We start from the raw sequence: 14,031 nt of genomic DNA, 5'->3' as shown, positions 1-14,031 counted from the left end.
TTCCGATTCCGTTAAAGGAAAAAAAAACTGATCCGTGTTTCCAATTTAAATTTGAAGTTTCATAGCTGATATTTCTTGAAAGATTACGTGGCGCGACTTTGTCATTTTAACCTTCGGCGCGGTACGTGGCAACAAAATCAAAAGCGGCCGTGTACGTGGTGCGGCTTGCATCACTACTGTAGTAGCTGCACTATTTTTTTCAATGTAGTGGAGAGCCGCTACATTTCTTTTAGTGATACTTTCACTACTTTCCATTTGAAAGTGAAAAAAAATGACTTGTTTTTAAAGATTTTTCATGGAAACAATGCGTGAAAAAATCAAAGAAAGTATTTGATTTTTGCAGGAAACATCAAGTCTGCTGTCTGGGTACTGCTGGAAAGGATAAAAATGCTGATGAACATTTTAGTATTGTATGCTGATGCTGCTGATGAACTTTTTAGTATTGTATATGTAAATTATATATAGCCTACTAGGCTATGCTGTATTTTGGCTTCTTTCAGTGTATTGACTAGGCTATACTCTTGGCAATTCATTAATAACATTTTTATGCTCTTTAGAAAGGTTGATAACTTTACATGGTTTGAAATTGTTTCTGTTCTATTTTCATTATATATATTTTTCAAGTCTTCATTATGGTGAGTGTTTTTAATACTTTTAAAATAGGGCTGGGGTGCAAATTTTTAAAGTGTTGCCATGGCCACGGCTGCGATTTTTATGCGCTGTCACTATTCGACAAACCCCGTGCCTTATGGAAAAAAAAACTGAGAGAAGGCGTCAAGTCAGGTCCAGGAACAATTAAGTTTCTCTGTTGTGAGTCTTTTCTTTTTGCAGTTTTGTAATCAAGTCCTGACTCCTGACCAGTCTTTAATATCATTAGTCAACATTTTTGGTGGTTTACCCTTCGAGTAGTTGTGTTTTTTGTTTTCCCTTGCTTCGAAAACTACGTCAATAGTAAGCATCGTTAAGCAGACGCCTGATTTACCAAAATCCATTGAAACACTTATAATATATTTTTATTCTTGTCTTCCAGAGATGTATAATTTAGAAATCATATGATGAAAGTGCCAGGGTTACCTTGTATATATTAATTGCAATAACAAAAAGATGTTGTGATATTTTGTGGATCCTTCTTGTTTGCATCTTTGAATCAGAATTATTAAGCTTTTACAGTCAGTCTTAGGTCGAATAAAAGCCTGCTGGCATAGGGAATGAATCTTACTCTAATTGGTCTTGCAATGTTGGATATTAGGCTATTAACTGGACATGTGAAATCCCAGACGGCAAATAAGTCGTTTTTGACATTGATTCAACATCTGCAAACGTTAAATCAGTGTAAAAAATGACTGGTTTGCTGTTTGGGGTGAGACCTATTGTAATTATAGTCGTTTGTCATGATGGATTGACAATGTCATCTTAGACTAATCAAATACGTTTAAAAAATGTTTTTAATTATAAATCTAAATAATTGTGAAATGAAATTACATGCAAACAAGAGCTACATTATATAATTTTAGTATAGTTATTACTTAGATATAAAAAAAAGTAAAATCGACAGACATTTCAATCATAATCATTGTTAAGTTCATTCTTCTAGGTAGAGGTTTGGGGGCAATGAAGGCCAAATTTCTCTTTTGTTATCTAGTCCTGTCCAGTCTTCAATATCACTAGTCCAAATTCTTGGTGGTCTGCCCCTATTCTGTTTTTTATTCAATTTTTCTTCGAGTACCGTAGTTGTCTTTGCAGCAATTTGCGAATCATATGGCTTAAATATTTCAATTTTCTTGGTTTAATTGTTTGTAGAATTTTCATGTTGGCTTGCATTCGAAATATTACATTCGTTTGTGAATTTATCCTTCCATAAAATTTTAAGCATTCTTCTGGAAACCCACATTTCAAATGCTCTAGACTAGTCGTTTTGCCATTTATGATGACAATGTCCAATTGTCCATGTTTAGGGATGGGCAATTCAGAATACCGAATCCAGAAGGATTCGGGTCCTAAACTATCCGAATCCAAAACGGCAATAAAACCGGGTAGTAAGATTCGATTTTAAAGATATACATAAGTCTTGTGCAAGCTGTCAGCTGGAGACAGTGAACTGAAAAAAAGTGTGATTTACTCACTTTTTTCTTTGCACTGACACCATCCGCAGTTCCGCTCTTTCAAAAAGTGAAATTTTCCCTACTTAATTTAATTTTTAAGAAAGTTTTTTCAATTTTTAACTTTTTAGCAAATAATCCCTGCTCAACGCTCGTATAGAAAACGTTTTGCAAGAGGTTTGCGTATGGATGATGGCAGTGTCTTATGTCTTAACAACTATTTGTATTTAAGCGAAATTGCTTTATTTAGGGTCAGGGCCGTAGCCAGACCGCAAAGCAAGGGGGGAGGCAATTTTTTTTAGGGGAGGCCCAAAAATTTGTTAGGGCAAAATCATTCTAATTGTAGCTGTTGCTCGAGAATGTTGGGATTTTGCCAGGGGGGGGTGAAATTTTTTCAGGGGCGGGAGGCGATGCCCCCCTGGCCCCCGGCTACGGGCCTGTTTAGGGTGTTTTAAATATCTGGTGAAATTTTAGTTACTTTTGTTGCCAAGCGGCTTCCATCATCTGGCAACACTGCTCCCGTTTGGCTGGCAGTCATCTAGAATGCCTTAATGTGTTGCATTGCAACAAACATTTACTTTGATTGTGTAGCTTTTGTGTCTGAAATTTTTTACTTTTTGTGTTGCTGGAGCAGGCCTTAAAACTCGTATTTTTTTCTGGCAGCCATTGTGGCCTACCGGAAGCTCCTTCTCGGCGGCCAAATCTGCGCAGTTGTAGGCCAAAATACAAATAACGACAGCACAAATAAACAAAATTAAACTTGCTAAAATGATCACTTGGAATTGTTGAAGTCTGGGCGACGTCCTGCTGTCCTAGAATTGTTGTACCACGCAATAACTGCTTTATCACTGCGGGACCATCTGACGACACGATATTATTTCAACTGCTTGCTGCTCAGTAAATTGTTTCAACTGCATACCGCCTTTCATAAAACCTGACCATTTATACTGTTATGATGTCACCATTGAAGGTGTGAAGTCACTAACCCACAGCGAGAACATTCCTCAACTGTGAAGACACATGTTTTCCTCTCGGCTGTTAACTAACCTAGTTCTCCTTTTCATTAATTATTCAATGTCAGAGAACATTGAATCAACATAAAAACGACAATATTGCCAAGGATGTAAATTAGCACTTCGGATTAACACTTTGTTAAATAAACGTCGGGAATTACAAACAAGACTTGTAGCTGGTAATCGCAGGTGGATAGTGGATATATTCCATTATATGCAATAGCAAATGTTCCTGCATAACACAACAGTGGTGATTATGACGCGCTGACCTAATTCTACGTCACTCTTTAATACTATATATTTTGACAGTTAATCCACAATTATTCGAAAAAATTACATAAATAAAACGCAAAATTAAATAATTGGCTAGAAGAAACCGGCGGCCAAACTTTGCCGACTGAGGAGGTGGCACCGGCGGCCATTCAAGGACTACTTAGCGGCCATGGCCGCGATGGCCGCCGGCTGCTTTAAGGCTTGTGGAGCCTGGAAGTTAATAGGATTCGGTATTCTGGATTCGATTCTGGATTCGGTTTAGTATTCCGGAATAATTCTGGAATAGTGAATTATTCTGAATTGCCCATCCCTATCCATGTTTCTGCATTGTAAAGAAACGTAGTCCAGATATAGCATTTCATAATTCACTTTTGAGTGTTGATGTTAATTTTTCGTGTCTTTTTCATTTTGACAAGTTGTTTCTTGCTATTTGTCTTTGTCTCAATATTTCTGTATCTCATCTGTCATCTTCAGTTACTGTGTGTCCCAAATAGGTAAAGCTTTTGACTTGTTCAACCAGCATTCTGCCAATAGCAAAATTTAAACTTGGTGCATTTTCTTTTCTTGTTACAATCATTTTGTCTTTTTTCTGTTAATTTTCATGTTATATTCCTTTTCAATATTGTTTACTTTTTCTAAAATATTTTGGAGAGCTTCTGCTGATTCAGCCAACAAGACAGTGTCATCTGCATTTACAGGTTGGATACATTTTTTCCTCCTATGCTGATATCCTCCATGCCATCAACTTGTCTAAAGATCATTTCAGTACACAACTACACATGTTGAAGAGTCATAGAGATAGTATACATCCTTGACGAACTCCGCGTTTTATACCAATTGCCCCAGACCCTAGCTTAGGTGATGAGGCATAATTTTTAGTTGAAACGATAGCTTACATGATTGCTTATGTTGCACATTATTATTGTTCACGTAGGGGGAGAGGAAAGGAGTAAACAAATACTATCCCCCAGACTTTGATTACAAGAAACATGGTTCTCTTGATCGTTACCATAACTCTCATCCATTGCGAGAGCGAGCTCGCAAACTCAAGTCTGAGGTAATTGTAGTGTAACAAACATGTTTTTTGTCAATGTTGTCTAATTTTGTGTGCAAAATGACAATTGGTTAATGGTTATAATGAATTATGCTGCTTTTATGTAACGCTTATGCTAAGAAGCTTTATGGAATATTTAGTATTTTTTTAATTCTACCCGTTTTGCTGTAATTAAACAGTTTAAGCTTCGAAACCAATAAAACATGCATGTCATGTTAATCACTAATCAGTATCATGGCTGCCTAAAGATATGGCCAGATTTGTCACATTTTACAGAAATTTTCAGACTCTGCCAACTTTGGGGACTGTTTAAATGAATTTTTTTTTTTAAATGATATTTTGTTCCTTCTTTACTGTTTTCCCCAGATGACACAATAGGTTTTAACATCATCAGATGTTGAAAAACAAAGACAATTTGATTTTGAAGATTTAGTCAGACTGTTAATTTTTCAATAACAATCTGATTGAGCGTTTTTCAACTTACTTTTTTGCATTTGCTACTGCTTCCCCAAGGCAATAAAGATATAAGAGACAGCAAAAAGTAAAAACATCTCAGAAAATGTCAGTCAAATACTAGCAGTAGCGGTAATCTAAATCTGCAAAATGTGACAAATCAGGCAGCCATGATGGGTCCACGTCTTTTAGGCGCTGACAGTTAGGCGCTGGTCTAATAGGCGCGCACACTGTGGCGTCTGGATATTTAGGTGCGGAGCACTGTGGCGCCCGGTCATTTAGGTGCTATTTCTAGTAAAGTCTGTAGATTGTATCAGCTTGACAGGTAGGGGCGTAGGGCAATGCTTTTCACACAAAATATTATATTGAACCGGAAAAAAATTTGTTTTGTTAATGCGTGTGCGTTGTTGGTCATGGCTTCAGTGAGTGAAGTTGCTGAGTGGCAGCGCTGAGTAATAGTGTATTCAGGTAGGCTATTTTTCAACATAAATGCTTTTCTTGACTAGGTCAATAGTAAACCAGTCAAAATGTTTAAAAGCGCACAACTTTGATTAATTAATGCTATAGTGTGTACAAACTTGAGATGTCGAAAGCGGTTAAGCTATAGCCTGAAAAACTGTAGCCTACATTAAAAACTATTAGATAGATTTTCCTATTAGTTTACATGTAATGTTTTAGTTTACATGCAGGGCTGCGATTTTTGCTTTTTTTGGTGACGAGGTCACTCGACACGCGCCATCACTATTTGACAAACGCCGTGCCTTACGAAAAAAAAACGAAAAAAAAGAGGAAAATAAAAAGGAAAAAAAACTGAGAGAGGACTAAACATCGTCAGGTCGAGGAACAATCGGGGGGGGGACATCACGTGATGCAATCATAAGAGTGCTGGCTTACGTAAACTTTCTTGCGCCAGGTACTTTAAAGCAAGGTCTAAAAGCAACGCTTCACACGAGAAACTCCCAAGGCGTCAGCGCCACCATTTTGAACACTGCGGGAGAATGCTTTGATCGAAGTTCCAACGCCTGGCATCAAACATTTCGCCACACACGTTTTGTGCTATTCGACACAACGGGTTTCTTTTATAGATAAAATAACCGAAGTAGGCTACTTTAAATGTCAACGTGTTTGCAAGTTTGGATTTATGTCTGACTTATGCACTTGTTAATCCAAGATTGCAGAAACGTTTTGCAATGTGAATAAAGAATAGTAGACAGATAACCACGGTTGCAACTTGACTTCTATCCACTAAAAGGGTTTCTGTGATTACGTAATGGGCGATTTTGCATTTGCATTCACAAAAGCACACAACCCAGCTGGCAAAACCCGTCGTTTTTACAGTCTGCAGACGTTGAATCGAAAAAATGAGAAGCGAAAAATACACTAGAGTAGTCTATCACGAGTCACGACCGCACTGTTTGATTTGTAGTGTTGTAATAATACCAAAAGTAGCGATACGCACGCTGTTACGTTAAATCACGTCAAATAACTCAGGGGGAAAAGTAAGTTAATTTTGGGTTGATTCAACGTTCGAGTCAGCACAAATCTATTTAAATTTCCTGGCGGGTTACATTGCGTGCCCAGACAGCAAAAATCATCATTTTTACATTAATTCAACGTCTACAGACGTGAAGTCAATGCAAAAATAACGAATTTTGCTGCCTGCGTAACAATGCCCATGAAGAAATTTACGTTTGTTTTACATTAATTCGACATCTAGCGACTTTGAATTATCATAAAATAACGTTACTTGTTCAACCAGGTACCGGTAACAAATTAATATCTCACTACGGGATGATTGCCTCGATTTACATTTACACTAACATAATTTCGGCACAATTGAGATACTGCGAGCAAACACGAGTCTGTTTGATAAAGAACTAGCTGTCAGAATCGGAATCATAAGACGCTGTATGGGAGGATGAAGCTGTCGCATCGTAACTGAAATACTTGAAGACGCAAAACTGCCCGTTCACGCACGCGCAATGCCATAAATTATGATCAGAAGCATTATTTTTCTTTTCTGCCGAAGAATCGTTTATCCAATTTTGTACTACTTTTTTAACTTGACCCCGTAGCTTTTCTAATTCCGATTTGTTTCTGTCATAAAATTCTTTACAAATTTTGCAAAATACCACACTAACTTCCTCCTGTTTGATATAATCTATAGCAGGTAAATTCCACTTTTTAACTGTATCTTCTTTCACGATGATTTATATTCGCAACGACACCGGTAAACAATAAGCATTCGATGAAAGAATAACTTTTGCGTAACAATAAGCCGGTATTTATTAGGTTGCAAACTTTTTACAGTTCACAAGAGCATTGTCAGCGCATAAAATAGATTGCGTGATGCTCTGGGCTACCGCCGTGTGACACGCGATGAAGAAGCGCATAAAATTTCGTTTGATTAAACATTAAAGCATACGGCAATTGTCGCAGCAATCCAAGGTGTGTTGATTTGGCGACGGCAATGTTTTCGCCGTCATAGATGGAATCACTCAACCAGCGTGCGATTAAAAACTTAAAGTAAGTGATTCTGATACCACACAACTTGTGCGGTAACTCGCGGCCAAACGCTTATAATCTGACTCTTGTGACGTCATATTACTATTCGACAAACAAGCGTAGAATTTTTAGTCGTTCGACAAGAAAGAAAAAATTGCAGCCCTGTTTACATGTAATAAAATTTTAACCACCCACTTCAATATAGGCCAAGGTATGATTTTTTTTTACTGATGTTTAGTGTAGTTTAGTGTGTCGGCTGCATAGCCGAGTGGTGAGAGCACTGGAACGGCAATCGAAAGGACGCCGGTTCGACACCGCTCTAGAGCATGCGGCTGTGGCTTTGGCAAGACACTTAAAGGCATGCTTGAAGGTGGACACAAAGATTGGCTTCCTTGCCTTCCCGTCCACTTAATCTAAATCTTCAATCACCAGGAGTAAGCCTGGATACGACAAACAAAACAAACAAGTGTACTTATTATTTGACTCTTTCGCAACCACCGAGGTCAAGACGTTTAATCTAAATAGTACCAGACATTTTTCACACAAATCTGTTGTATTTACGCCGTAAAAACATCTCATGTGATCGACATAGACGCACAATCTTGACATCAAATGAAAGCATACATCTTCAGCTATCCGAAGATGCAAAGCTTTGCTATAAAATTTAAAACATTCAATGTACAACTAGCAACTTTCCACACGGTATTTTTTCTAATTTCTAAAAAAATTAAAAATTGGCAGAAAAGTGTAGCCTACTTCATTATAATCCTTACTACCCAAGCATGATACAATAATATGAAAATATATGTAGTTTAATCGAATACCAAAACAATTCTGCACATGAGAAAATTTTTATCTGCCATCATTTACATTTTTTTTGCTTGAAATAGGCTACCTTTCAACCTTAGACGTAGGGATACTTCCTTGGTCATCATGGCAAAAATCCCAACACGTGTGCATACGAATACGTCCGTGGTCGCGAAAAAGTAAACTAAAAATGAACTCAATAATGTTCGGAAGCTTGAATGATTTATTGATAAAGCTTTCACCAACGCAAACCTGGACTAACAACAAATAAAACAGTAATAAATCAATAAAACAACAATATATTTTTCTGTTCAGTATAACATTTTGTGTGAAAAGCATTGCCGGTTTAAGCAGCTTCACTCACGAAAGTCAGGATATAATTTTCTGGCAAGCTGATACAATCTACAGACTTTACTAGGAATAGCACCTAAATGACCGGGCGCCACAGTGCTCCGCACCTAAATATCCAGACGCCACAGTGTGCGCGCCTATTAGACCAGCGCCTAACTGTCAGCGCCTAAAAGACTTGCTCCCGCCATGATGTATTTATGTTGTAAAACTAAACTTTTCACTACAGTTTTTATTTCTCGTTTGTTTTTAGGGTATTCTTATCATTCGGTTTGAGATGCCTTACAACATATGGTGCAATGGATGTAACAGCCATATTGGGATGGGTGTACGATATAATGCAGAAAAAAAGAAGGTGAAATTAATTATTCTAAGATTATGTTGATTATAAAATAATTGCATTCAAAGTATGATGTTGAGACAAAGATGGAAATTAGGCTGAGCTTTCATTTTGAGGTGCAGACAAATATGTGTCAAACTGTTACTTCAGGCTGGAGGTTTACGATATTGAACCGATTTCCATTTTTTGAGCTAAAAGCTTCTTATTTTTGTGAAGAATTGCTGCGAAAATTCTTCTGAAATTTCTAACTCGAACCAATGGGACAATCCATTTAAATTTTTACACACAATGATACAATTGACGCAACCATGCAAAGCAAACAATGCTTACTAAGTGTTGAGTTTCGTCATGTGACAACGATACTGCTTGTACGTTTAATCCGATTATTTCAGTGAAAATACTGAAAGCAATTGCGACAACAGCTCATCATTGCACTGTATGATTTGTAGGTTGGAAATTATTATTCAACAATAATTTACAAGTTCCGAATGAAATGCCATCTTTGCGAACAACACTTTGAGATTCAAACAGATCCAGCTAATTGCGAGTATGTGATATTGAGTGGGGCACGACGCAAAGAAGAGAGATGGAATGCCAAAGACAACGAGCAAATAGAAATGACAGGTTGACGAGTGGTTTTGATATTGGTTATACTCGTCATTATTAGTGATTGGTTTCTCTACTTAGCTATGAGCCTTGCATTCTTTTTTTAACCCTATACTTTACATGTTATGTCAACCTTCTAACATATTTTTGAAATCAACTCTATGCTAAAGTAAACGTTTGATTGCTCAGACCACGCAGTTAAAAAACAACTGGCGACCGATCCGATGTACAAACTCGAACATGGAGTCAAAGACAAGGTGAAGTTGGAAAGAGTCGTTCCGACGCTGGGAGAAATTCAGGACTTACAGGAAGCAAAGCGTGATGACTATCTTCTCAACAAAGCTCTTCGGAAAAAATTTCGAGATGAGAAAAAGGTGCGTTCAATCCAGAGACCAGTCGTCATTGAAGCACGCACGCGACATAGCTCATATAACATTTCCTATGCAGCCATTTATAGTTTAGAAATTATTTATTTGCACTGTTGTTGCGAAATTTACTCATGATCATTGATCAAGCTAACCAAAACTTGAAAAAAAAACGCGCAATATTACCCGTAAGTAGTCTGAAAAGTATTGTTGTCTCAAACTTATAACAGTCACCATGTATACCAGGCCTTTCTAACTATTAAACCACGAAGCGTTCCATTTCATTACACATTTATTATCTTTTATGTCTTTATCTTTTTTCTTCAACAAAATTTGGCATCATTACGGTTTCTTTGTCCCATAAAATTATCATCATTGGCCATCTCTGAATAAGGCGTCGGCTACCCTGAGTCTCCACAATGATCGATTGTCCATAGTTCCATAAATTAGGTCGCTGAAAAAAGCCAATTACCCAAACAGCAAATCAGTCGTTTTCACATTGATTCAACGTGTGTGGACGATAAATCTTTGTTACAATCGACTGATTTTCGCCATTGAAACGCCAGTTAATAAGTTTTAATAAAGGCAAAGGGTCCACGTCTTTTAGGCGCAGACAGTTAGGCGCTGGTCAAATAGGCGCGCACAGTCCGCACACTGTGGCGTCCGGATATTTAGGTGCGGAGCACTGTGGCGCCCGTTCATTTAGGTGTTATTCCCAATAAAGTCTGCAGATTGTGTCAGTTCAGCTTTGGCAAAACCTAGTCGGGGTTTTGACGGAAGACTAAGTTACTCTTCACTCAAGCCTACCACCCGCTTGAATATAGGCTACGGTATATTTTTTACTGATGTTTACTGTTTAATAACTAAAAGTGAACTCAGTCATGTTCGGAAACTTGAATAATTTATTGATAAAGATTTCGCCGACGCAAACCTGGACTAACAACAAATATAATAAATGCCGAACACGCCCATTAAAAAAAACAATACATTTTTCTGTTCAATATAACATTTTGTGTGAAAAGCATTGGCGGTTTAAGCAGCTTCACTCTCTGAAGCCATGACAAACAACAAATAAATGCACGCGCATTAACAAAACAACACATTTTTTTGTTCAATATAACATTTTGTTTCCTCGAGGAAACGAAAAATGGCGTACACACAAACTTTTGGGATCATCATTGTGCAGCACTGCCGATGTCAAATCTTGCTGCAATTTAGGCAATGCCGCTTTCAGATCACACTGGAAACTATGGAGCAAGAGATCGAGAATCTCATTGCAGTTGCGACTAAGATTGTACAACGCGTACTACATCCCAATTATGATCTACAACTGTAATAGCTGGTCTGTTACCAAAGCAAGTCTTGAAAGATTGGATGCCTGTCATCGAAGACATTTACGTGTCATAACTGGTCATACTTGGCCAAACAGTCTTATCTCGAACAAAAACCTCTACAAAATATGCAACAGTGAACCATTGTCTTGCAAGATCTCCACCATGAGATGGAACATGTTTGGACACATTCTGAGACTTCACTAGGACTCACCTCCCCAGAAAGCCCTTGAATTTGCAATAATTGGCAGCAAAAAGTACCAAGACCGAACCGGACGTCACCGTACCAACTTATTACAACTGCTGAGATCTGACATCAGAAAAGCTGGCCTGGAATCCCTGCTCAGCACACCACATCTCCATCGATTGCAAAACATCGCAAAGGACAAAACAGAATGGAGATCCTGTCAACCTTGTTAAAAGACTGATCGAAGCCAGCGGATGCCAAACAATTTGGCTACACTGGCGGCGGAGACAGTTACAATAATAATAATAACATTTTGTGTGAAAAGCATTGCCCTGTACCTACCAAGCTGATGCAATCTGCATACTTTACTGGGAATAGCACCTAAATGAATAAGCACCTAAATGAACCTAAATGAACGGGCGCCACAGTGCTCCGCACCTGAATATCCAGACGCCACAATGTGCGCGCCTATTTGACCAGCGCCTAACTGTCTGCGCCTAAAAGACTTGCTCCCAAGGCAAATGTACCCAGCTAGCTTTTGACCAACAGTGACCGAAATCCGTTCCAGATCATTGCTCGATCTTCGGAGAAAGATCAACAATTGCTCATTAAGTCGTCACTTGACATCGCTCTCTTGAAAGAAAGAGAGGAAGATGTTCGGTTGTCAAAACTTATCAAATACGACAACATCTCTGGTGAGTACCGAGATTGTGGTATTGAAAGTATAGTGTGAATTCATCATCTTGTTAGGTAAAGTTTTTGTATATCAACTGAATTATGTAGTAAGAGTCAAGGATTGATAGAATCCACTGGTTGCATTTTAGTAGTGGGCGAGACTTCTGACAGAATTAGTTGTGTGTCGTTGTGGCGACCATTCTAATGAATGCCTAAACATTAGAATCTATCGCTGTCAATCCTTGCTCTGTCAGATTGTTGAATGGAATTGTTATGCCTAGCGTTAACAATAAACCATTACTGTTAGCGAAACGCAATATGCTGGCTGTGTTAGTGAGGGCTGAGTCCAGTGCTCATGGCGAGGAAGAATTCTCTCTTTCTACTAATAAATAAATGCTGCTTGATTTTTACCAATATGTAACGGTTTTTCTACCAATGCAGATTTGAAACGAAGCCAAGATGAAATTCGTGACCGAATAATAAACGAGCCGATATTCTCTTCTACGCCTTCTAACGGGAAACATAAACTCTACTCTACGCCTCACAACACGAGTGGGCAGGCTTCACAGGTCGATGCTAATAAGTTGGGAATCAAGGTGAAGCGAAGACGAACTGTGTCTGGATCAAACGAATCTTTAACCTCAAATGACAACGGTCCTTCCACCAACGACGCTGCGAAACCAGCCGGGTTGTTACGGAAACCCCACAATGCAAAAACTGAGTCTGCTTTGTTGACACCTGCATCACCTGATTGTACGCCTAGCACGACTACAAGCGATGAAGTAGCTGCTTCTGGTCACTCTCTAGTAGCTTGTTATTCATCAGATGAAGACACATGATCTGTTGTGTATCGTCATCGATTTAAAAAGTCTTGCATGTCTGAGCAAACTGTCACTGTAGACGGGCATAAGGATTCGGTGATGCAGTGATGACCATGAGCGTTAGATGGCGGCTGTCTGGGAGTCAGATGACAGCACGAGGTGACTTGTCGTCAATACTTTGTGCAGTGAACACTTTTTTCATGCGAATTCATCTATACAAGAAGCGAACCTTGAGAAGACTTCTTGCAATTGTATGAACTACAGTGATCACAATCCCGGCTGGCAACATTTTATAACTTCTATTTGTTGGGGGTCAAATTTCTGGAAAAGTTTCAATTGAAATTTTGTATCTTGAAGCGTTTTCCGCTGTAATATTCACAAACGTTATAAAATCTGCTTCAAATTGCTGACGCAGCAATGTTTTTCGAACTAGCTCGTATTGCTGTATGTCTTGTTGATCAACACAGTCCTCAACCATTCTGTAGTCACGGGTTCTTCTAAAACGTCAAGCCTGCGCTTGTCTAAGCTTCTAAATTTAACTCCACGTAATAAATTTGCTATTCTTTTAAATGCAATGTTTCTATTTTAATACTTTTTTCCTAAGATTAATGCACTCATTGACTCTAATACTTTTATGAAATCTGTGGACTCCAGTTAAGACTCCATTATTTTTGAGAAACGAACTTTTGGTCTGTCTTACATGTACGCACCTTTATTGTTATGCTTTGCTAATTTCCTGCCCAGTATTTTGAAAATTTAAGAAAAATTGAGTGAAAAGATTGTTATATATCTGCAACTTGCATGTAATTATAAGTTATGCCCATTGTTATTTTTTCGCTTTACTAGTCATGAAAGTGCCGTATATCAGACTTTTCAGATAGTAAAATCCGTCATTTTTACATTTGAATCAATGCAAAATTGACGGATTTCGCTATCTGCGTTTCGGCATGTTTGTGAAACACCATTCTTGCTAATTAATTGTTTCAGTAAGTTCTCGATAACTTAGAAGAGTGCAGACAAGAAATTAACAAGAAATAATCGCATTTGTAAAGTTTTGACTTCGTGCTCATTGAGTAAACTACATGTACGTGGTGTTTAAGGTTTCACTTTTATTTATTTCTCACATTTTATTTATTTTGCATTTGTTCAGATAA

At 38.1% G+C, this 14,031-nt stretch overlaps 1 protein-coding gene across 1 annotated transcript; it reads left to right on the top strand.

Annotated features, from left to right (window-relative positions):
* Window positions 1-560: 560 nt before the first annotated feature.
* On the top strand, window positions 561-14,026 carry LOC145780111 (putative splicing factor YJU2B). The gene is made up of 7 exons (XM_082591827.1): window positions 561-635; window positions 4,320-4,442; window positions 8,806-8,907; window positions 9,342-9,516; window positions 9,688-9,872; window positions 11,950-12,076; window positions 12,498-14,026. The coding sequence occupies exons 1-7, from the start codon at window positions 633-635 to the stop codon at window positions 12,893-12,895; spliced, it is 1,113 nt and encodes a 370-aa protein (XP_082447953.1). The 5' UTR covers window positions 561-632; the 3' UTR covers window positions 12,896-14,026.
* The last annotated feature ends 5 nt before the right edge of the window (window positions 14,027-14,031 follow it).

Source organism: Aplidium turbinatum, chromosome 1 (assembly GCF_918807975.1).
Source record: "Aplidium turbinatum chromosome 1, kaAplTurb1.1, whole genome shotgun sequence".
NCBI classification, from domain to species: domain Eukaryota; kingdom Metazoa; phylum Chordata; class Ascidiacea; order Aplousobranchia; family Polyclinidae; genus Aplidium; species Aplidium turbinatum.
This window is presented reverse-complemented; position numbering and strand designations above follow the sequence as displayed.

Coding starts and splice junctions, on each gene's coding strand:
- LOC145780111 (XM_082591827.1), top strand. Junction 9,873..11,949: donor AATTTCGAGATGAGAAAAAG/GTGCGTTCAATC, acceptor AATCCGTTCCAG/ATCATTGCTCGATCTTCGGA. Junction 12,077..12,497: donor CAAATACGACAACATCTCTG/GTGAGTACCGAG, acceptor CTACCAATGCAG/ATTTGAAACGAAGCCAAGAT.